The sequence below is a fragment of the Larus michahellis genome, chromosome 4, assembly GCF_964199755.1.
Source record: "Larus michahellis chromosome 4, bLarMic1.1, whole genome shotgun sequence".
NCBI classification, from domain to species: domain Eukaryota; kingdom Metazoa; phylum Chordata; class Aves; order Charadriiformes; family Laridae; genus Larus; species Larus michahellis.
This window is the reverse complement of record NC_133899.1, coordinates 4,273,588-4,296,753: the sequence shown is the minus strand read 5'-3', so window position 1 is coordinate 4,296,753 and position 23,166 is coordinate 4,273,588. Positions and strand designations below refer to the sequence as shown.

The window sequence follows — 23,166 nt, the reverse complement described above, 5'->3', positions numbered from 1 at the left end:
AACAACACTATCTGCTAATTGTAACTGCTTGTTCTGAATTTGTTACTCAGTTGAGTTACAGAGGAACTAAATGTTCCTCTCAACATATTTTTTTCCCTCCCTAGTAACACAATGAATCACGAAGGACATTTTCTATGAAAGCTGGTGCAGCCCAGACCCAGCTATACGAAGAGATTTTAGAAACAAATATATGTTGTAGTCCCGATTCTGCTGAAAGTGCAAGCACTTGCTTCACTGTTTAAACAGTGGTGATTTTTTTGTTTGTTTTATCTCCATGTTTCAGCACTTTCTTACATTGCATTTTGGAAGAACTTACGCTAGCTTAAATGCTTGACTGAGTCAAGGTTTGGATTGCTGTGAATTTGGAGGCATGTTATGTCCACAACCCCACCTACATCACAGAACCTGTTGGACGCTAAGCTGTTATAAGTACTTGGGTGGTAAAAGTGCCGATATTTTCCAGGTATCTACATGTTTAGAGCAATGTGGCTGGGCTAATTTTCTGTGCGACCATGTTAGAATCATAGAATCATTTAGATTGGAAAAGACCTTTAAGATTATCAAGTCCAACTGTGAACCTAGCACTAAGTCCACCACTGAACCATGTCCCTCAGCACCACATCTGCCTGTCTTTTACAGATCTCCAGGGATGGTGACTCAACCACTTCCCTGGGCAGCCTGTTCCAATGCTTGACAAACCTTTTGGTGAAGAAATATTTCCTAATATCCAATCTAAACCTCCCCTGGTGCAACTTGGGGCTGTTTCCTCTTGTGCTATTGCTTGTTACTCCTGAACTAGCAAGAAAACTGTTAATTAGAAAAAGCACTACCTAACTGTTTTTATTTCCAAAGAGTGTGTCAGTGGGGAGAAACACCTTTTTAAAGACGTGGCTAATCTGCATCAGGATGTTTTCTAGCAGGGATCAGCCAGCATGGAGCAAGCACTGTCTTTGACTCTGCCAGACCAGAGGGGCAGAAGCGGACTGTGCTGAGTATTGTTTTTCCTAAGAAACTGGGATAACTGTAAAGAAATACAGACTCTCCCAAAGAAATGCAGGTGGCATCACCATGTGTAGGACCCTGGAGAGGTCTGGGTCATGGTCCAGATTGGGGTTGGATTTTGTCTGGTTTACCATCTAAGTAGTCCTACTGTAGAGAATTGCTGGCAAAAAAAGAAATGCTAATTGCAAAAAATAAAAAATCATATGGACCTATCATAAGCCAGCAGAAGTTCCACCCTTTATTTGGCAAATATAAATGCCTGTCATCCAGTGTCGACTCGTTACAATTATGTTGGAACATCCCATCTATAATCCACTACAGTTTCTCTGGTTTAAATCATAGAGTCAATAGCAAGATAAATCCAAGAGATTAATTTGAGTTACGTGATCCACATTGTGCCAACAACTGTGTTTTTCTGTACTTAAGCTATGCAGTGCAGTGACGATAGTATCTAAAAACTGAAGCTCCCAAATGCCTGCATGAAGTTGCATAACCCTGCAAGTGCCTGTGTTTGTACGTCCACGTGGGAGACAGGTCACAATGCCTGGAAGCACCCTCGGGGCTCCAAGAATGGTGCCCACTGAAAACTGGAGCGAACGGTCAATTCACTGAGCTTTGCTCCATTACAAGGTCATGGGGACCTCAGTAGGATATAAGAAATGGAATACTGAAAGCTGCAAATCTGATTAAAAAAATAATTTAGGCCTTGATTAATCATAGTACTTGAATACGTGCCCAAAATTCAGCGTGTCAAAGTTCCGTGGGTATCAACAGGGCTGCTTACAAACTGAGGAGCTGTGTGCTGATGCAGGCCTTAAACACACAGGTGTTTGCACAGACCCGGCCTTCGTGTCTTGGTATCGGTTTTCACTAACTGTGTTCACAGCATCTAAAAGGTCAAATTGTGAAAGATCATCTAGACTATCCCATAAAGCAGCATTGTTGACTTCTGTGTAGTGCTATTGCTTTCTTCTGGCTATACTTTGATATCCCAAAAGGGACATCACTCCCACTGCCTCTCTGGCAATCATTTGCTTCATTCTTTACTATTTATATGTTTGGATACTTCTGAGCTCTCATCTCATTTTCAATAAGTCTGTTTTTTTAATCTCTCTTCCAGAGAAGCCATCACCATTCAGTAAAAAAGATAACACCAACTCTTTTTAATATGGTTGATAAGCTTGGGGTTTTTTATTCCTCATTTGTTATTTTAAATAAGTATATGAAAAAAGTTTGAAAACTTTTGCTGTCTAGTATGAAATGTTTACAGTTTGCAGGACGCAACTGCATTTCAAGCAAATTCTCTTGCAAACACTATTTTATACAATAACAGTGCAATTTGTTATTTATAGATCGATCATCTGGCTACGGGCAAACTTTGAAAGCTTTCACATACAATGCTTTTATTTTAAGCTTATTAGTGGCTTTAGATACAGAATCCAGATTTGTATCGAGGCTTCTTCTGTATGCCTGGTGGATGAGCATCGTATAAACAACACTGGTGCGTAGCCCTGAAAGAATCCATTCTAGTGCTTGGCTCAAGATGTTAATTGCAAGAACAGTGGAAACTCAAAGGCAAATAAAATAACAAGTGCATTTGTGCCAACAGAAGCTGGTTTTTTTGTTACTCATTCAATATTAGGTACTCAGCAAGATACATGACTGGCAGAGACAAAGTTTATTCTTATTAGTCGTAGAGAAGAATGAATATTTATTATTGAATAAACTCTGACTTTTGACATTCTCAAAACCTCCAGCTTCATAGTGATGTGTTGGAGCTAGCTGTGTTGGCTTGACTGCTTAGTATACCTATGCTGGCAGAGAAAAATAGCATCGTAACCTATGTTGTTGCTTTGCTTTGTGTATTATGGTGACATACGTATGTGTATATTTCTATTCCTGTTCTTGGGAACTTTTTACAACTAGGCTTAGTTCCCTGTGTAAATGTATTTGATTGGTGATGCTTGCTCCTCCAGGATCAAGCTGTCTGTCTCATTGAAGGTATCGCTTTCACCAGAGTGATTGGCATTTTTTGCTCTGTTTAGCCGAGACTGCAGTCGTTCATGTTCCTTTCTCAACTCTGAGTAGGAATGGGAGAAAGTGTGGAATATTGATGTTGCAGGAAAAGACATGATGAGAATCCCACTGAGGATGCTGCTCAAAGCCACCATCTGGCCTGGGACGCTCCGTGGTACCATATCTCCGTACCCCACAGTGGTCATTGAAATGATAGCCCACCAGTAAGAAGCAGGTATGCTTGTAAATTCAAGCACCTTCCCAGATTCGTTCTCGGCGAGATAGACCAAAGGAGAAAACAGAGTGACAGCCACACATAAGAAGAGTAAAAGCAGGCCAAATTCCCGTGTGCATCTCCGAACTGTGAGGCCCAAAGTCTGCAAGCCCAAGGAATGTCGGGCAAGGCGCATTACATACAAGATCCTCAAGGCACGTAAAACCCGTAGCACCAAACCAACCTTCTCCAAATATGTGTTGCTGCTTGGCCTGTCTTCCTCCTCATTTGAGTCATCCTCCGAGAAAATGAGGGAGACGTAATAGGGTGAAATAGCCAAGAAGTCAATGATATTTAGGGGTCCTTTGAAGAACTGACACTTGCTCCTTGCCTGAATGAATCGGAGGCAGAACTCCAGGGAAAACCAAGCCACACAGATGGTCTCTATGACGAAGATGTAATAGCACTTCTGGGAACACTCGCCCTGACACAAGACAAAAAGAGAATTAAATAAAAGAACAGTCTGTGAACCAGCATCCAAAAACACTAAGGAAAAGCAATATGTATCTGCTTGAGTCACTGGTATTGGACATGAAGAAATGCCAGCTAGCGAGTAGCCGTATGGCAGCCATCTTTCAGTGGTGTATAGATGATACTGAGCGCATGAAATATCTGAATGAACAGATACATCTACCTGCTTATTTTTATTACATTGCTTCTTCCAGTCTAAATGAATGAAACTCAGATCTGTATAAAGTCTTGGCATGCAGCCTGTAAGTCCCAAATAAGTCCCACTTTCTGCTCTCAAAAAGAAATTAATTTAAACTTGACTGGTTTATAAGCCTGTGCAAAAATCAGTTTCTCTTCAAAAGAAAGATTAATGTTTGAATGTCTCTGTAAACTTCTGGTGCTGTTCAATGTATGGTGCTTTCACAAATGCTGCTTACTCTGGTGTAATTAAAAGTGGTTCAGAGATACTCATTAAGTCATCTGGATCCTTAGCTCAGTTATGCCATATATCAATCTTGTTTCTTTCTGTGCATGCAAATGTTTTAATCTAAAGGAAAATAAATACCCTCTCAGTAGGTGAAACTTGCCTTGAAGAATCCTCTCCCAGTATAGAGGCCACATGCTACAAGCAATACCTTCTCGGTTTTGTTATCAAAGGAATTGCTTTAGTTGAACTACTTTGTATTCCCTTTTTTTTTTTTAATTTTCCTGAGCTAAGCTTAAAAATGAAACTTCTTTCGGCCTATTCCAGTGAAAAAAGGAGGCAAATGTAAATTAACGCATAATTATTTGGGTGAGCAAGAGACTACATTGAGCTTTGTCCTTTAGTGATGGGCAGCCACTAGGCTACGTCCATCCAAAGAGTGAGCTAACAGGTTTTAATGCTGGTTTTTTGCTTTTAAACATTGCGAGTAAGCCTATTGAAGAATGGCACCTAACAGGTACTTGTGTGGTATTTTCAGCGGCACACTGCTGTTTACATGAAGTTCTTGCATCAGCACAAATATTTGGATTACAGTTCTAATCCAAAACCAGGTCAAGTGAACTGGAGTCCTGCATGGACTTTGGCTGACTTTGAAGCAGCCTGGTGTGCTTTTCTTTGCTGAGCACATTATCAAAACACCGGTGCATATCAAGTGTACAGGGTTTGAATTTTTGGTAAAAATGAGAAATCTCAGCTGTAATTGGGAACCAGAGAAAGGGATTGACGACAAGTATTGCAACTCTCTGAAATTCCAGCCTGGACTCAGAATACGAGTTGTCACTGCATGTTCCAGAAAACCCAAATGTAGAAGACAGTAGTTTCATTTTAGATTTTTAAGCTGCTTGGAAATTAATATTTAGCAAATAGCTCTTTCCAGCAACAACTTTGGTACATGAAGGCTTAGCAAGGTTAAAGAGTCGTCTTCTCCTTGCTGAACATGGACTTGCATCTCTGAGATGTTCACAACTGCAGACAATCAAGCAGAATTAGGGACAATGAAGGAGGATCTGTGCAGAGAAAGAACCTCCTTTTGGGAGGAGAGAGTGTCCATGTGTAATTCAGGAATAACTGCAGACCCTTGATTCGTGAAAGGCTTTTTTTGTAACCTCTGCAGAATGAAGTCAAGGCTGCTGTATGTATCTTTCCTGATAGCCTGTCTCTGAAATTAAGCAATTTACAGGAACAGTTCCTGATACAGTGTTGTTCATTCTCAGCCAAATTTCACAAGCGATATTGATTAAAAACACCACAGGAAACACATATCCCTACTGCTAATTGAACTTACTACCAATGTTCAGTTATCCTCCACACTGCAATGTGAAGTTGGTTATTTAGAGTGTCCCTTGTGATAGAATTACTGCTCTTCTTGGGAGTAACAAGTCTTTTTGTTCAGGCAGTGTTTGTATCGTTGGCTGGCTGAGTTCCTCAGGTAAAATGTTAACATATCCCGTATGTATATGCTTTACCGTGTCTAACCCTCAGAACAATTTAGCTGTGTAGCACTGTTTGGGGATTTTTCCTCTTTCAGTAGGCTGGCAATAGACTGTCAAGATCATAATTTATCTCTTCAAGTAAACATCGCAAAAGGTAGTGAAGACTTGGCTCTGCTAGAGTTATGTGTACAGGGTCAGGTTATAGCTCCATTTGAAGTCATTGCCACGGCAGTGCCTGGAGTGCATTGATGTCTGCAGAGCTGCTGACTTGGCTTGATGAGATTGCTTGCAATCAGCAGTTGTGTTATGCAGTGTTCACTTTTTCTGAGTTGTAAATTATTTCAATAGTGCAGCCTAGACTCTGCGCAGACCTGCCTATGGTCACTGTGGTGATGCGGCCTGTGAATTATTCATTGTTCCCATGAAGATTTATTTTATTTTTTGTTAACGGGGCTGAATTTCCAGTACATCGGTTACTTGTTTGCCTTCATACATTTACAGGTGACGTTGCTCTCATCATGCAGCTTTCACTATTCCTTCCTTGGAAAGTACAAGAAAATAAATTTTGTTTGCTGGAAGCTTTAACTGTTGAGATCTAGGGTGTCTTTTGAATTGAGTGTGAAATTTCAAGGTGTAGCATTGTAAGGGCTGGTTGGGAGATTTTTTTTCTTCTTGCCACCCTTGGTTGCCTCAGTATTCCCTATAGAAAGTTACATATATTTAGAGAAAGCAATTTGTGCAGTCAGCTTCCTAAATGTGTATTTCACTTTTCAGAAGAACATCCTTCAAATCAAACTCTTCAGGAACGTTACTGTGCATTTTATTTTTCCTTTGTGCATAGTTGTGGATGTAAAGGATGGCGAGTTCTCCCCTGTTAGCACACTTTGTCTTTTTTATGTACTTTGCAAAAGACGTTTCAGAAATTTTTGCATGTGATTCAAACCACGATCCCTTTTTCTCCTGCAGCAAACAAAAGAGTGACAATATCACAATCTATGACACTGTGACTAATGCAGAGAATTTTGTGCTTCATTTTTTTGGGGAGAGGCAGAAAAAAGAAGGATGTGTTTGCTTCAGACATGCCTACGCTACGTGAAAGCACGCAGCAAAACCAGCCCTGTGTCTCTCAGAGGGAACTGATTTATACATTCAGCACAGTCGTTCTGTATGGAGGTGACTAACTCAAGCCCTAGAAATAATGCAGCTGGGCTACCATCTCGCAGCAGGGCAATTTCACTCCATTACATAGTGTAGATGTGCAGTGATTTAGTGAATCCATATACAACATCTGCCAGAAACTTCCGAGCGTCTTTCTCTGCCTGTCGGCTTATTTCTCTGTCACCAGTGTCTGGAAAGGGAGTGTAAGACCCTGGCTCTATGGGATTTAGTGAGAATATGCTCATTGATTTCGCATTGGGAGAAAAATTTCATCCAGTGAATTTATATGTGCATTTTTTATATATTAGAAATATTTGTGTATATTATGTAATGTATGCGACATGGTTTATATGGAATATCCCTCTCTAATGTCAGTCTTTTGGAAGATTCTTGATCATTTTGAACATCCTGTTCAAAAGCAGCAAATATTGGAATTATAAGAGGGAAAAGAGGAACTATTAAACACCAAAGACAATTTCTGTCTCTCCCGGTATTTTTGATGATTTTAGACCTCAGAGTGCTTTATGTTCCACTTACAACTGTTGTCCAAAGAGCAGGCAGAATAACACACTGACTTCAAACACTGTGTTCTTACCAAAAATATGGATGTCTCTACATCAGTGGTAGATTTCAAATTTGCTGCTGTCACCAAATTCCCATTAGATGTTAGTTACTTTTCAGTGAACTGGCAAATTATAGGCCAAATACTCTGATCCGTGAAAGGGTTTTTTGCATAAATGGCCAATAGAGGATTTTCTGTGCCGCAAAAAATTCTATAGATTTCCTCTTTCTGAACAAAGCAAACACATTTGGGAAATTCTTGTGATCAGTGCCTGCCAACACAAAACACAACAAATGACTCCCTCTTTTGATCTCACCATTAACTAGAGCAGAATTCTGAGCTTTTGTTTTCACATCTTTGAGTCAAGTTTGTCACTGACTTCATTTTCCTCCTGACTGCGTTTTTGCATCCAAAGTACCATGGTGCAGGAGAACGTATGAAAGCCCCAAGTCAGTATGGTGTTGACTGTGAATACGAGGGGAAGATGAGGTTTTATTTATAACTGACCACAACATATTTTGGGTGGGCTTTTTCAACAAAACCCTCTGACATGTTTTACACTGCCGTAGTGTCAATCCGTACTCAAACTTTCATCAGCTCTGACAGGAGAACAGTTATCAAAAAGCCAGTGGTGAGTGAATATCTAACTCTTTATACTTTATTCATCCTGCAGATTTACTTTTGAACAATGCAAGTATTTATAAGAATTTATGGAACTTGCCTCTAGCTGAAATTCTACAATGTATGATATAAGTGTAATAAAATGAGTGCCTGGTATTGATTGTAGATATGAAAAGAGCATTTGGCTCAACAATGAGCGAAACAATATTTTATATGTAAAAGATATATACTCAGTCTGATGCCTGAAATATTGAGTGATTTCTTAAATTTATAAATCACCTCAAAGAAACAAAGTGGCTCTTTCAAACTTCTGTACCACCAGGGATAACAAGCAGTTCATGCTTCCTTTTCATTATTGCCTTCCGCTGTATAAGGTGATGGCTTATTTTCTGGGTTCTCTTATGCATTGGAATGTTTATAGTGTTACAGTAAAATTGCTCATTTTAGGATACTCCTATTAACTTCTCTTTAGATATGAAAAAATAGACTCAAAATATAAGAACGGCAGTACTGAGTCCAGTTATCCCAGTGCCCTCTTCCAATAGCCTGAGAAAACAGATGCCCAAGGCAAATCTCCCGGGTTCTGTTTTCCACTCCAGAGCTTCCTGAGCTGAAGGTGGTGTTCATGTAAGCGAACTGAATTGCTTGTCTGCCGCCTATCGCCTGGAGACTCACCCTTTTGCTTTCAACTTGTTTCCCATTAGATCCATCTGATGCCCCTGAGCGCTGTCACTGAAGGGACTCTGGCTACTTGGTTGAAATTTACTCGTTTCCTGCCATTTGCGATTTTGTAGACATCTGTTGCAGCTGCTGTTGTAGCTTGTTTCCATCCTGAGGAATTCTGCCTGCCTTACTCCTTGCGTGAAGTCATTCCACCCTCGTTGCGTTTCTCTAGCAACAAGAGGTTGAGGTTTTGAGGTGTAAGGGACTGGGACTGCAGCTTTAAAGTGTGGGTGAACTGTAGGTTTTATACAGTCAAATGGATATATTTTCATAATGAAGAATTCGATAAATTTTGCTTTTTATTGTGCGTTCCTTACAAAAGTTCAAGCATGTTGAATCTATGTAGGGACAATGCTTGGAATGTAATATTTCTAATAGTGAGAAATTGTGTGACTCTGGTAAGTGTCACTGCAGCTTTCTTGCAGTACTTTTTTTTTTTAATGGATCTGAGGTTCAGGAGTTCAGCATCTCTGAGCCTGGGACTGGCCAGGGCAACATGTGGCAGCTAAATCTCAGACCTCAATTGCACAGGTGAGCTTACAGAAGAGTAATGTATTCACTAACTGAATTCAAGCTAAATGAACTTAAGATATGTGCCACTCACAAGATAAATAAGATAAATTTCCTGGCAAAGTGCCCTCTTAGTTTACCAGGAAACATTAGTTAAGGCATAATGACATCCAGGATAATAAACCAAACCAGATCTCAGAGTTATGCTGCACTAACCTACCTTACAAGAAATGTAAATCTCATCTAGTGAAAATAATATCTTTACATGCATCAATAATTGTAGCAATGCCCAGGGAGACTGCATCAGAATTTCCCCTGCGGAATATATATCTTGTCTATCCACCTTGTTTTTCAGATACAAATCGCTATTTTACATTTTCTAGACAAGGAAAAAATTTATTATTTATAGATGACTGGATGAGAACACCAAGAACTATTCTTATGCCTTCAGCATCTGCTCTGAGTTGACCATTTGTGTCCCACTTGCTTGTACTCTAAGACACTTTATAATTGAAATACACTAAGGAAAACTTTTTCTGAATCGTTACCTGATCTGCCAATTAATTTCCTACTGCCAAAGATTTACCCCAGTACCTTTTGCAGTGGATATTTATCCTTTAGTCCACTGTGAGGTGTTTTTTTTTTTTTTCATAAAAGCTGAAGCAAACACAGAACAGAGTGAAAACTTACATTTTGCACCTTGCACACTTTGCTATGATCCTCTTATAAAATTGTTGGAGGGTTCTGAGTGTTTGAACCCGAGTCTGTCTGGCCTCTTAGCAGCTGAAGGCTGTGCTGCACATTGAGGGAAAGGATGCCAGGTTTTACCTCTGGTCTCCTCACCAGTATCAACTGGAACAGATCGGTTCTTTCTAATCCTCTGCAGAGCACTGTGGAAATCAGTGGCACGATATTGAATGGCAAGGCAGTGGCTGACTACTTGCCGACAGGCTGGCAAAATTTGGCGCTTTTCAAAAAAAGGGATATTATATCCCTGCCTGCTCTATATTGTGGCCATGGACTCTTCATGTTTTGTTACTGATTCTTAACAAAAAAATGCCTCAAACAAATCCTTTTTAAGCAATTTCTGGAGTATAAAAAAGGGGACTGAAATGACCTGAAAACATCAGAGGCAGGCATGAAAAGTTTCTCTTAAGCTGCAGAAAAAGGGGGGAAAAACCCTGTTATTCCTTTTATATTGGAAGTGCGGTGCTCCAGCTATATTGGGGTGGGAATAGGACAGGTAGCACTTTTCTGCCCTTGCTTTGGTGTGACTGGCTGGACTTCTGTGGAAGTCACTGGCAGCAATCTGAACCAGTTTTCTATGCTGTGTAACAAACAGTATCTAAATAAAGTGGAATCTGAGGTGCAAGACAGGCAAACGGGCAGCCTTTCTCATGATCTCCTGTCTGTGCTTGACAGTTAACACTGGGTGTCATGATGTTAGTGATTTTAAGTGTTTCCTGCGTCAAATAATCTATTTCCTAGTTAAATGGTGAAAGGTGTACCAATGCTTTCAGAACACTTTGCTAGTAAGTACTGCTAGATCTGTATATGGGTTATTTCAGAATCACATCATACCTACAGAGGTTAATATTTTCAAAGCCTTAGAGTGGAAATCTACATCAGCACTATGTATATATGTTGCTTATACAGCACATACTTATGAGAAAAGCATTATTTATGAAGCTAAGTTGATAGAAGTCCTTGAACACAGCTAGAAGTCATGATTGAACCACTGTATGCAAACTCTGTTATTCCCAGGGTATGTTTATGGAAAGCAGCTGGCTCATCATCATAAAACAAATGAGCAATGGACAGAAAGGATCTGAAGCCTCCTCCCAGCTAGATCCACCCTAGATGCCGTAGTGACTGCTTCCGAGTAAAGGCTCTTTTGGTGTTCAGTCACCCATACTAAAGAGTCTCAAAACAAAGCAGGGAAGGCATTCATAAAGCAATATGTTTGACTGTTCTTGATTCAGACTCCTATTGGGGTCCTAAAGGAGAGTTTCCTTAAACAGGATCTGTACCTGCTTAGCACTGCAGTCTGCAGCTGGCTTCCAGAACATCGTCTTTCACACCAGAAACGTGCCTGGCTGATGCGAGGTCACAATCCACATCTGCTAAACTTACTCTGGCACGTCCAGAATTTATTTGACACAGTCAAGTACAGCCCATTACCTCTCAGATCCTTCTCTCTGATCCACACACTGTTCTGTGGACCGAGGCCAGTGCCCACTGAAGTGGTGGCAGATGGGATCAGTCTGTATTGTGGCTGTCGACCTGCCTTCTGCCTGCTTGTGCTGTCCAACACTTAGTGGAGGGGCTTATCTCAGCAAGACTGCTCTTCTTGCAGGCTGGCCTTTTGGCCCGCTCAGAAGAAAAACATTCCGCCCTCTATGTAGAGGATTTAGAAGCAAAACTCGCAGGAATTTTCCTCTCTAAGCCCAAGGTTGATATGTCCCGGGCAGGGTGCTGTTTTCCAGCCTTTTGCACATCTTAGGGTTATACGTGGGCACTGCATCCTGGTCTACAGTTTCTCCCCAAGCAATTCCCTCTGTGGAAAAAACTACAAGTTAACACAATAGTGAAAAAACAACCTTTAGTTCTTGCTCTTGCCTGCTCACAAATCCAAGGCGGTGCATCTCCAGGGTGAGCCTACAAGTCTAGAGAGGACTGAGGGTTTAGAGAGTAGCGAGGCAGATCAAGACTGAGATACCTAACCAGCTCCTGGCTGTTCTTATCCCAGTTCACAGCAGGAAATGAGCTGATGCAGGGGAGAAATCCCTTTTGGCTGTAAAATGATGATTCAGTTAGTAAGTGTTGTGCCAATCTGCGCTCCCTGCATACCTGGAGCCGTGGGATCCAGCTGCAGTGCTGCAGGTACTGCTGAATCACTGCCACCGCATTGCCGCTATTATTTGAATAATTAAACCGTGCTCTGCTGAATCAAATGATGGTTAGGGAGAAGTTGAAAACCCTATGCTGTGGATCACTTCAGTACTTGGATTTATGGTTACAGACTGATGCAATAAAATCAAAAGGTTTAGAGCCTGCTGAGAAAGAGACTGTAACCTGATTTACAGAATGATGAGCTTTTTAAAGGAGTGCTGCGTACTCTGATCACAGAATGATTTCCCACTCGCTTTGCTTTATGGGAAATAAGCCTGGACTTATAAAAACAATTACTACAACTGGTACATTTGTGGAAACTAAACTAATATTGGGATTATATTAATGTGGACATTAGAAAGAACATAGAAGGAAATTATTATCTCTGTATCCAACACATAATTATGTCCTCTGGGGCAGAAGTGTAACTAAAATAAAATATTTCAATTAACTTTTAAGCTCGGGTCCTTATTCTGCAAACACCGTGAGAATCAGTCTAAAGAATCTGAGTTTGATTTAAACCAATTGGTGACCCCGGAGTGTTTGTGTTAGGAGAAAGATGGGGACGTGTTATCTTTTTCTTGTTTTTCTAGGAAGAAATTTAACAGACTTCATTTTGTAACTGTGAAGAACAAGGTGGTCAAAATGACAAGGTATTTATCTGGGACTTGGGAGGATGACCTTCAATTTCCAGTTTTGCTGCTAGTCAAATAATTTGCCCTGTTACTGTTTCCTCTCTGCTTCTTTCCTCACTGCACTGTAAGTTCTTCAGAGCAGAAACTACTTGATATTGTACGTGTGTAGTACGGGGCGTACAGCGGAGTCACAAATACAGTGAACCTTTTATAAGGGAAAATGCTAGCGCTAACAGGAGGTGCTAACCACAACATTTGCAGTTCATAGCCCTGATGCTGCAATGAAATTAGCAATTAGATTTGCTGAGAATTAAAATACCAGCTTGTGAATTTGCCTGCAGCACTAGACTGAGAAGTCCTCAAAGATTTCCATCATATTCAAAGAGCACTTTCTGAAACACATACAAATTTGTGTGGTTGTTTATTTTTAATACTAGTTGCGTTATTGCTACAAATTTGGAGGATGCATTGATTTCAAATAGCGTTTCCCAAAAACTGAGTGCCTCCCTCCGAGGAAATACCCATCTTCCCAGAGAAGGCATTTATTAAGTAATCATCTGTGCCGAACCCTTTGAGATGAGTGAAGTGAGGAAAGCAAACAGGATTTTTTCCCTTTGTAGGTATTACAAACTTGAAAGCAGCAAAAGGGAAAAGAAAGCCTGATTCCCGGTGAGGAACACGTGTGCTGGCACACTGAATAGCGGTTGATTGACTGCCCGCTGCAGAGCAGCTGGAACAGCTGGGTGTCCCCCCAGGATAGCGTGCAAAGCCAGGAGACTTAGTGCTGTTGGGATCCAGCCAAAACTGGATGAACATAAGGCAAACTAATAATGTCTAATTGTGCTTTCTGAACACTGGACCTTGTACTGGCAAAGCCAGCTTTTGAAAACCATGCAGAATCCATTTACTCACTGAAGTGGAGTGTCCAAGCTTTCTAAAGAAAATTGTTTTCTGTGGCAGCGAGGGTAAGCCAAGACACAGATGTTCGCCAGCGGCTGCCCCCCCGCTGGTGCCCCTCTTTGGTTGTGCAGAGCAGGGCTTAAGCAATGTGAACTTCATCGATGTTGTACGTATTAGGTTTAATGCTGAAATACATAATTCTGTTTGTGGATACTTGGAAAACAGTTACTTATAATGTGAAACTATGAAATCAGAGTTGTAACGTAATGGTGCAATTTCAAGGTCAAAGCTTTTGACATTACTCAATAGGTATGCAAACCTCAAAAAAAGACAGATCCCATAAAGCAATAATTTATATGTATATCAAAGTCCTAGGCTTGAATATTCTGCTTTCTGATGTTTCACAGCTTCTTATTTCTTCTGTCTTTCTTGAATTGCTATTAATTTAACTAATTCAATCCACAAAGCAAATAAGTTTTCTGGAGTCTACTGTGCCGAGTACGCCTAGGAGACTGGGAGCTTTTTGGTGCTTCAGTGAAGCACATTTTCCTACTTTAAAATGCTACAGTACTTTCATTGCTGATCGAAGTGGTTAGGGGAAATCAGAATTGTACTAGATGACTAGATAATTTAGGAGAGTGAGTGTCTGCGGTAAGTGTTCTGATAAGAACCCAGAAAAATGTACTGAGCAGATGCAATAACACCAAAGCACATCCAGCTTTATTTTGTTCTAAGTAATTTCAAGTCTTACGTGTATACCGATATATTTATAGATAAGCACGTATGCATATGCCTTTATAGTCTTACACTTTTAAATGAGCATTACAAGTGTTCTGAAAGTCAGGATTTCATTAATCTCTTTGCAATAGAGCAAGTCACTCTGGGCCATGCTTTGTGTGATGTATGCTTGTGTTAGAAAGTGAGTTTGAGCACCAAATTACTGTGAAATATTCCTGCTTTTCAGGTATATTCTGAATAGTGCCCCACTTCATTAGTAGTGCTTTGAACTAGTCATTGAAAAAGGTATTTTTCAGCAGCAATCATTTTGCCCTGGTTAATCAGCTAGAAAATTCTTTTTTGATCAATATTTAGACTCCCTTATTTAAAAGCTATAAAATGGTAGCCCACAGTATCTGTCAAAATCTAGCTGTCATGTTCCATTTACCAAAGGTGATTGCGTCTAACAGTTGGCCAAATTACACTTTGATGAAGAGTCTTGTCTTTGCAGACTATGTGAGCAGCACAACTAGGTTTACACCCCTCTCACTGACGCTCTCCGTATGTTTATCTCCTCCAGGCACTCCCAAGTCGTTTGAGTTTCCCTTTAATAAGTGCCCTACAGATACTTCATGTTATCTCCAGGTTATGGGCAGGGTTGGAGCTTTATGTTTGAATGTTTTTATAATGGATTTAATGGCTTGAATACTGAGGATATACCTCTTGCAAGCAGATCTTCACATACTGAACTGGCTAGATACAAGTCAACGTGAATTTTTATAATTAATGCGTTTAGCTGTGGCAGCGGTAACCCCGATGAAACAAATAGCTTGTTTGATTTTCTTTCTCTTCACAATAAGATCAATAAATTGTTTTTTCCCCTATAAAGTAAAATTACTCCAATTCTAAGGAAAATGTGTTTTGTGGCAGTTTCCTCTAGTGTACAAGCCAAATAGGCTGGTTTTAGTATCATACAGACAACATCGGCAACATCAAACACTGAAAAACATAATTCAGGGCCTCCAGAATAATGATGTAGAATGAAAAACATAATTTAAAAATAGTTCTATATATTAGGTGCTGGGTTGTTTTCCTCTGTTCATGTTTTCTGGACTCTTAGTGCAACCAGGCACTACAAACTTACTCTTTTAAAAGGAATTAGATTTTCAAATGATCAAACAACTCCAGGAATGGGAACTTTAAAAAAGTGAATATTCTATGTTTCAAGATAAAATCATTAGATCTGACAATACCGGTTGCAGCTTATGTCGGTTATGTTTCATTAGGTTATATACAATACATAAAACAATTACAAGCTTCTCAAGGTCAGTTATGAGCAAATACAGAAATCAGTAGTAGCAAGGTCTGACCACTCACTGATCACTGGAGAGAAGAGGGAGAACAGAAAATAGGGATTTCCTTCTCTCTTAAACCACACTTAGATGTGGTTTGTTGGGGGCCTTCTACATTGGAAGAAAAGGATTTGGTTGTTACTGGTGCTGAGGGACAGGGAATGGAAATGTCTGGAGTTTTTTTTTTTTTTTCTTCTTTCCCCTCCCTGACCTTAATTTCCTTGCCTTCCTGAAGAAAAGACCTTGCTCTACCCTTTCTGCTGAGTCATTTCTCTAGAGGACGCCAATTTTAGGGACTCATTAAAAGAAGTATCTCTTCCTAAAGAAAATCCCGAGAGGGATTTAAAGCGTTCTCCCTGTCCAAGCTCTTCTGCGGTGGTTTTTATTCCCTGGTTCTCTGGTGTAATGATGTTTATTCTTCTGGGTTAGATGTGCTGAACAGTGACTATTTCAGTTACACCTCTTGGATCCTGACTGTAACTCTCATGTGGGACTGGGACTTTCAGGGAACTTTGATGTGACTTCTGCCTTGTCTCTAGTGGGATAATCTTAATTCCTTCGTTTGAGGCAAGTGCTGGTAGATTTTGTCGCTTCAGCTTTCTTACCTTATATCATAGAATCGTAGAATGGTTTGGGTTGGAAGAGGCCTTAAAGATCATCTAGTTCCACCCCTCCTGCCAGGGGCAGGGACACCTCCCACTAGACCAGGTTGCTCAAAGCCCCATCCAGCCTGATATGTGTGGTCTCTGATTCAGATTTGCGGTTCTCTCAGACTACTCAATAACAAACAGAGTTCCTCACCTCCAAATATGCCTTTTTTTCTATCTGTACATACACATGTGCCTTTAACTATATTTTGGTGGTACTAAGTTTGCTTTCTTACTGAAGACAGTTTGGTCTCCATAAAGAACAGATGCAAATATCCTAGGTAAGGATTATTGCCATTGGAGGATGTGGCATTTCAGTTGTTTTATGCCCAAATAACATAATTTGTTGCTAATGAGTCCTCTTTCCTTAGCATCGTGTATGATAAATACTTTTGATATCTGTTTCACGGTCAGACTTAAACTTGAGATCCCTAGAGCTACATTTACTGCTCTAGAGTTTTCCTGAACTTCTGGCTTCCTTCGCTTGAGGCTGTTCCCTCTGAGTTGGGGTTCATGGCAGGCGCTTATGTGGTATACAGTTACAGAATTGTTTGCCCGTCTATCTGTGGTTTTCTTTCATATCTCTAACGAGGAGGTTCCTAAATGTCATTTGACATATTCTGGAGTGTGTGCATGTTTCTTTATTTCACTTTCAGCTGTATTCCTATCTTTAAGCTAACCCTCCCCTCCCTTTTCTGCTGCCCATAGAGATGGCTCCTTCCCTCCCCTCTGGTTGCCAGGGTGACTGGGCTTCCCTGAAGCGGATGCTCTTGCCTTGGCTCCTTGCCATCCCTCTCCCGGAGACTGGAGTTTTCACTTTCCCTCGGATGGTGAGGTCTCCTGGTTGCTCTTCTGCCTGCCCAAGCAGCTATTCTCCCTTCTAAGCAGACCTGGTTTAGCAACTGATGAAAGGACAAGTGATTTCATGTGCCTGCAGGGTGGGATCAGCCAAGCCTCTGTGTGAAGTGGAAGTCACCTTGTATTATTTTTTTTTTTCTTTTTTTTGACTCTGATACTTCTCCTTGAGCTGGAGTCCAACCAGTTCTCACTCTCTTAATGTGGCTGTGATGGTGAGAAAAAGGACCCTAGAGTGGTACATATGCAGCAGAGGTAAAGCCTTTATTATTTGTATTTCAGAATGGATAAATTCCATTTCCAGTGTTAGTGACATTGGGAAATGGATCCTTGCAGTACTAGTAAGCACATTTACACATGGAGGTTTTGCCAGGCTTTAACTCAGAAATTAATAAACCTCAGGTCAGGGCATCTTTGAATTCAGGTGTGGAATTACAGATGTTTAGAAACTTTATTGAAGGAATTTGGCTGTTTTTTGTTGCTGAGCAAACAGATGTTGTGTGATCTTTATGTTTAGCCCAAAGAGCCAAAAATTCAGATTCTGCATGCCTGTCGCGTGTTGGTGGTGAATGTGGCCCCATTTTGGAATCACTTTCAGAGGTCGGCCAGGGAACAATTTTGAGTTACAAATCAACATAGAGTTGCAGTTTGCCTGAGTATGACTCAGCCGCAACCAAGAAGAAGTATTTTTAGTCAATTAAGTTCTCTGAGTTATTTGTCCAGTTCTAGCCAAAATGTTCTTTTGAGATCCCAGTGAAAAAATCTTAGGTGTTGCAGGCTAAGAATTTAGGGATGGAAATTGAGGGAATTTTTCCATCCCTAGGGAAAAACTTCCATCCCTAGGAAGGGAAAACCTACTATTTAGTAGTTCATATTCTCTGCTTTTCCACAAGGCATGAGTATTTGCTCTAGTGTATTCCCTTGTGTTTTCTCTGGCATAATTTTAAATGATTCAAATGATAGGACTTTTAATACTCTCTTCTGTGCTTGTGGGACACAATGACAAAGTGCATTAGACTGGTGCTGTAAGTATAAATTGTGTAATGTTTCCAAATATTTGGACAAATGTGGTCCTTTGCTCAGGTTCATTCTTCATCCTCTCCTCTGCACTGTAAACATTCCATCTTTTGAGCTGGTTTCAATCCAGTTTACTTGTTTTAAAGCAGTGATACATATGCAGATCCCGAAGCGGTAATGTCATCTGTGTTTTATAGGAAATCCAGGAAGAGCAGCTACACTGCAGCTACCAGATAGACTTACAAGCCTCAACATGCTTCCCTTTTTAACATACGGTTAATTATTTTTAAAACACACAACATATTACATCTAGCTGAGCTCTGAAACATTATGTGCTTGTTCTTTTGCATGAAAAGTATTTATAATATCTTTTTCTGCAGTGGTTGGGAAATTAAGATAAATGCATCAGGCTACTTCCATTAACAAAGTTAGTAGGAAGCACTTGCTAGAGCAGAGTTTGTAATGTTTTTACATCTAGCTGTAAGAAGGATGTTCTATATTTAAAGCACTTCCTTGGAAGAAGCATTGGAACAGCGTTACGGTTTTTCCTGCCAAAAGTAATAGCTGTGGAAGGCTGCAACAGCACCAGACTTATTACTGAAAGGTAATGGTCTTCCTATGCAAATGTAAGTTAATATTCAAGGGGTTAAATGGAACAGGGAATGATCTTAATTTTCGGCTTTCTGTGCAGCCCTTAGTTTTATTCAAAGACATCAAATATCATGACATATCTTCACCATGAGTGTGCTGCTTTGACTACTGCTTGAGCAATAAATTACATACAGGTCTTTGTATTGTGCATACCACGCTGTGCTCTAAATGTAAACATTGCTTTATTCATCAATATGCAATACTCTGAGGAGTGTCTTCTCTTATAGCACTGGTTGGGGCAGGGAATTTATTTGACCTGGATTTCCTCAACACTTTTGGAAGGGCAGTTTGCAAATGAAGTGCAGGATTCATTAAAGAGATTAGTTACAGTTATTTGATGAATTTGGACATTACTACATCTGAAATAACTTTGGATTGTTACTTTCCTCTGTTTTATTATTAGAATAATAAATCTTTACAATGCTGAAATATTCACAACGATGTTATAGAGAAGATTCTTCATGTATGATACAGGCTTGATTTCCTTGCCCTGAATTAATGTGGATGACTTACTTGAAAAGTGTTTAACTGCAGGTAGCAGTTCAGCTAGTATTTGGCATTGCTTCTACAATACGTACATATATATGTGGGCAAATACGGAATTCTATTAGCATGGAATTACGATTTCTGGAGGTGCAGCTTTTAAGTTTCAGTATCTGCGAAAATACTTCATCTGTTTCTCATCCTTTAATCTTTATGCAACTATTGAAATGTAACATTATAACATTAGAAAAATTAATGAGTATTTCTTCCTCTTTAAAGATTGGACTGTATTATCACAAGGGAAGGTACCCAGCTATTTTAAAAGTAAAGATGTCAGAGGAAAATATTTCTGTAGCTGATGTGTCCAAATGAGAGACTGCTGGTCACTAGAGAGTAAAGCACGTTGAAGAGAAAACGCCACAATGTCAGTTTGAGAGTCTCGGTGCTAACAAGTTAATAAAGTTACACTACCAACTGCTTCTTAAGAAGGAAAAACAATGCTGTGTTAGAGAGCTGCAGTAGCTGTTCTGTCCAGAAGCTCTTTGCTGTATTTTACCTAACAATTAGTAAAATCCTTTGTTCACGTTATTCTTAATTTACTATAATTTTGAAAATGACAGAACTAATTTAAGCCATTGTTGCATTTTCTGTTATAGACAGTTTCATTACCAGTGACAGTTTTGAACCTCATTGCTATGGATTTTCTGTATCTTTTTTTATCTTTTTAATGATGTATGCCTAGCAAGACAGACACATTTCTTTTAATTCTATAGTTAGACCAATTAAAAAGAACTGACTTACCCTGTCTTCTTCAGCTCTTAAGTCTGGCATTGTGCTAACACAAAGGCTTATAGCTGTGGTGGCCACAAAGAGAATGGAGAGACAAGCAAAGACTTTGCCTGGGAGTCCTGACTGGGGATTTTCTACCATATCTCTGAGTCTGTTCATAAACTGTCCAAATTTGGTTTTCTCATCCAACACACACATAGCTTCTTTGCTCTTCCGAAGTTCCTCTTCTTTGCGTACCTCAGCCAACTCCTGGAGTTTTTGAAATAGTTTTCGAAAGCAGCAGTTCTCCAGGTTGGATTCCTCAATTCCCCAGTATCTCAGCTCCTCCTGAAAAGACAAGGCACACATGTCTCTTAAGAGCATCAGCTTCCCTGCTGCTAGAAAGCTGACAATCATCCCAAAAGCATTGGGGTTCCTGTCAAAGAAGAACTCATGGGTGTCTTCATCGTAATCATCACACAGCTGAATTATTTCTTCATAGCTGCTGCAAAACTTAAGTTTGCTCAGTCTGGTCAGGGGAAATTCCTCTAAAGTACTCCAAGGTAGCAGGTACTTGATGCCTCCAACATTTATCATGATCTCTCTCTTTAGATCGACTGCAGAGACTTGATCAGGACGGTAAATCCTCCTGGCTCTTTGGTAATGGACCCCTTTGACAGAAGGGGTTTCAACGGAGACAGGAAAGAAGTGGCTTAAGGAATTACAAGAAGTGTAGCTAATGTTACTATAGTCTTGATCACTGCCTCCGGAGAGAATAGGCATCTCTAAGAGTTCTCACTGGGACATCCGAAATGGCATCAGGGCAGGGTTATCTGTCAGCCAAAAGATATGGGAAGGAGGAGAAAACATAGTAGAGGTTATTGCAAGAGATAAGGTGTTTCAGCCTACTTTCCTAAATCGCAAAATTAATGAGCGTGTGTTTTGTAAGTAAAAGTCACCTCTATGCTTCTTCCTGAAATCTGCAGCCTGTGAATGCGATTTGCTTTGCAGCCTCATTGGTTGTCTGGCAACACACAGACACAGAGGAGAGCTAAAGCCTCATTCATAATTATCGCGAAGGGTCGGATGCCTGCAAATCCAAATGTGAACAGATTGGTCTCTTCTCCCAGCGTATCTCGGTCATCATTAGATCTTTGTATTTTCCGGTGCTTGTCGCTTTGCTTTCTTATTTCTATAAACCCTTAAATACACGCTAACTCAACTAAGCTGCTTAATAGTTATTAGAGTGAGAGTGGTCAATTACCTGCCATCAGCTGGATGCAAAGTTCCTAATTGCTTTAAGTTGAAAGCTCGGATTGCAATTCCTCTTCCTTTCACTGCACGCCTGTTCTGCCTGCCTCTCAGGGGTATTGCAAGGATTAGCCAGTAGATGTTTGTAAAATGCCTTAAGAGGTAAAGTGCTGTGTAAATGGTGACTATTCTTATCAACTCAGTCTCATGTCACTGCAAATTACGGAGAAGATGTAAGGACCATTTGCCCACCCTGGAGAAAACTTTGTTGCACAGACAGAAAGCGAAGTATTTTATCAGCTTGGGGTGGGGGGAAAGCAATTGAAAGACACCCTCCCCTTCCACTTCCCCCTTTCAGGATCAACCCCCTTTTTTTTTTGTTCATAATCTCTAAAGATTCAAAGGCATTTATTAGCCCGAGTCCGTGAACTGCAAAAATTGCAGGGAAAGTTCCCCGAAGTTACTTACCACCGCGCCACGGGCTGCTGCCCGGTGCCTGGCTTCCCCGCAGGTGAAGTACACATGCCGCAAACTGATCAGCTCTCCTCTGAGTTACCATCCAGCAGAAAGACCTGGGGATATTTTACAGTATTGATTACATGAAAAATCACTATAGCACTCTGGAGATCACAGTCTCTTTCCTCTTTCTCTCCTCCTTTCTGGGAAGGAGAAAATATTCGTATGTGTTCATGTAATATATGTTGTACTGATAGATCCTTTGCAAAGGAGACAGTGTCCTAAGTGGCAGCTCCTCTTCTGGACTCCTGGGGCTTCCTTGTGAAATCTGCTGAGTGAGAGCTGGTGGATCCTGCCCTCTCCCTGTCTCTCATCTGTTTCCCTTGGGACTGTCACTGTGGTCCTGGAAGAGGAGGGGAGAGGGAAGGGGGAAGGGCTTAGAAATAATCTCTCCAGCATCCCTCCGTCTATTCAGCAGGCAGCACGCAGCAACTGGGTAAGAACATGGAGTACAAGGACAGTCTCCGACTAATGAGGTTTAATAATAAGTAAATTCTGGCAAACCTACTTAATAAAACAATTTCAGTGTCTATTAACTCCTTCCATTGTAGTCATACCACAGTTCCTTGCTCTGGAGACACCAGTCAAATTCCTCAGGAGCAGTTTCCATGTCCTGCATCCCTCTCAAAACTGGGATTTGCTCTTAAATATCCCTGGATGGAGAGGGAAGTTTGTTGGGTCCATGAATGCTGGGTCTCAGCATTCCTTTGGCTATTAGGGAAGTGCTTTTCTCTTGTAAAAGAAAGGGTCTCTGGCTTGCAAAGAATAGGTGCTGAGCCTTCTCTTCCAGATCTGCAGTGCTTTTCCAACAGCCAAGAACCTTTTCCTCTCTTTTTTACAGATGATGGGAAATCAAACATAATCCTTTTCTCACTTTTCTCATACATGGCTGTAGCGGGGTGAGCTTGCTGTAATGCTTTTGGGTTCTGTACTGCCAGTAGGTCTTGGGCTGCCTCAGTCTAAAATTGGGATGACGTGGGTTTGACCCATATTCGACTTGCTTGGCCTTAGTCAGAGGGTTCAAGAAATCTAAGATCAGATCCTACTGACCCTCTGTGGTGCTCCCAAATGCAGTAAGAAATGCCTTAGCTTACAGCTGAAAGCACTGAAGCTGAATCCTATTATTAGAGAGGGGAGTGAATCTGTAGGATTTACATGTCCCATTGCGAGTATGAAGGTTGCGTGAAGAAGTGGTATGAGCTTAAATGGCAGAGCTGTTTTTCTGACATTTGCACAGTGAGTAGAAGGT

The 23,166-nt window shown here is 40.6% G+C and overlaps 1 protein-coding gene and 1 long non-coding RNA gene across 6 annotated transcripts in view; one reads left to right on the top strand and one right to left on the bottom strand.

Moving 5' to 3' along the window:
• The window catches only part of LOC141741774 (uncharacterized), a 95,864-nt gene that overhangs the window by 33,164 nt on the left and 39,534 nt on the right, over positions 1–23,166 (top strand). For 2 of the 4 annotated variants that reach the window (XR_012586456.1, XR_012586457.1), the window contains exon 3: positions 3,125–3,249. The exons of 1 other annotated variant lie outside the window; for it this stretch is intronic. This is a non-coding gene — a long non-coding RNA (uncharacterized LOC141741774). Of the gene's footprint in view, positions 1–3,047; positions 3,250–23,166 lie in introns of those variants that run through there. One more of the 4 variants, XR_012586455.1, reaches the window with a different exon arrangement.
• KCNG4 (potassium voltage-gated channel modifier subfamily G member 4) lies at positions 2,171–22,248 on the bottom strand. Of its 2 annotated transcripts, none has more exons than XM_074582815.1 (3): positions 21,870–22,248; positions 20,184–20,983; positions 2,171–3,716 (listed from the first exon to the last, which is right to left on the bottom strand). In XM_074582815.1, the coding sequence occupies exons 2-3, from the start codon at positions 20,931–20,933 to the stop codon at positions 2,931–2,933; spliced, it is 1,536 nt and encodes a 511-aa protein (XP_074438916.1). In that variant the 5' UTR covers positions 20,934–20,983; positions 21,870–22,248; the 3' UTR covers positions 2,171–2,930. The 2 variants fall into 2 exon arrangements, with proteins under 2 accessions (XP_074438916.1, XP_074438918.1); XM_074582817.1 differs by lacking the exon at positions 21,870–22,248 and adding an exon at positions 21,415–21,502.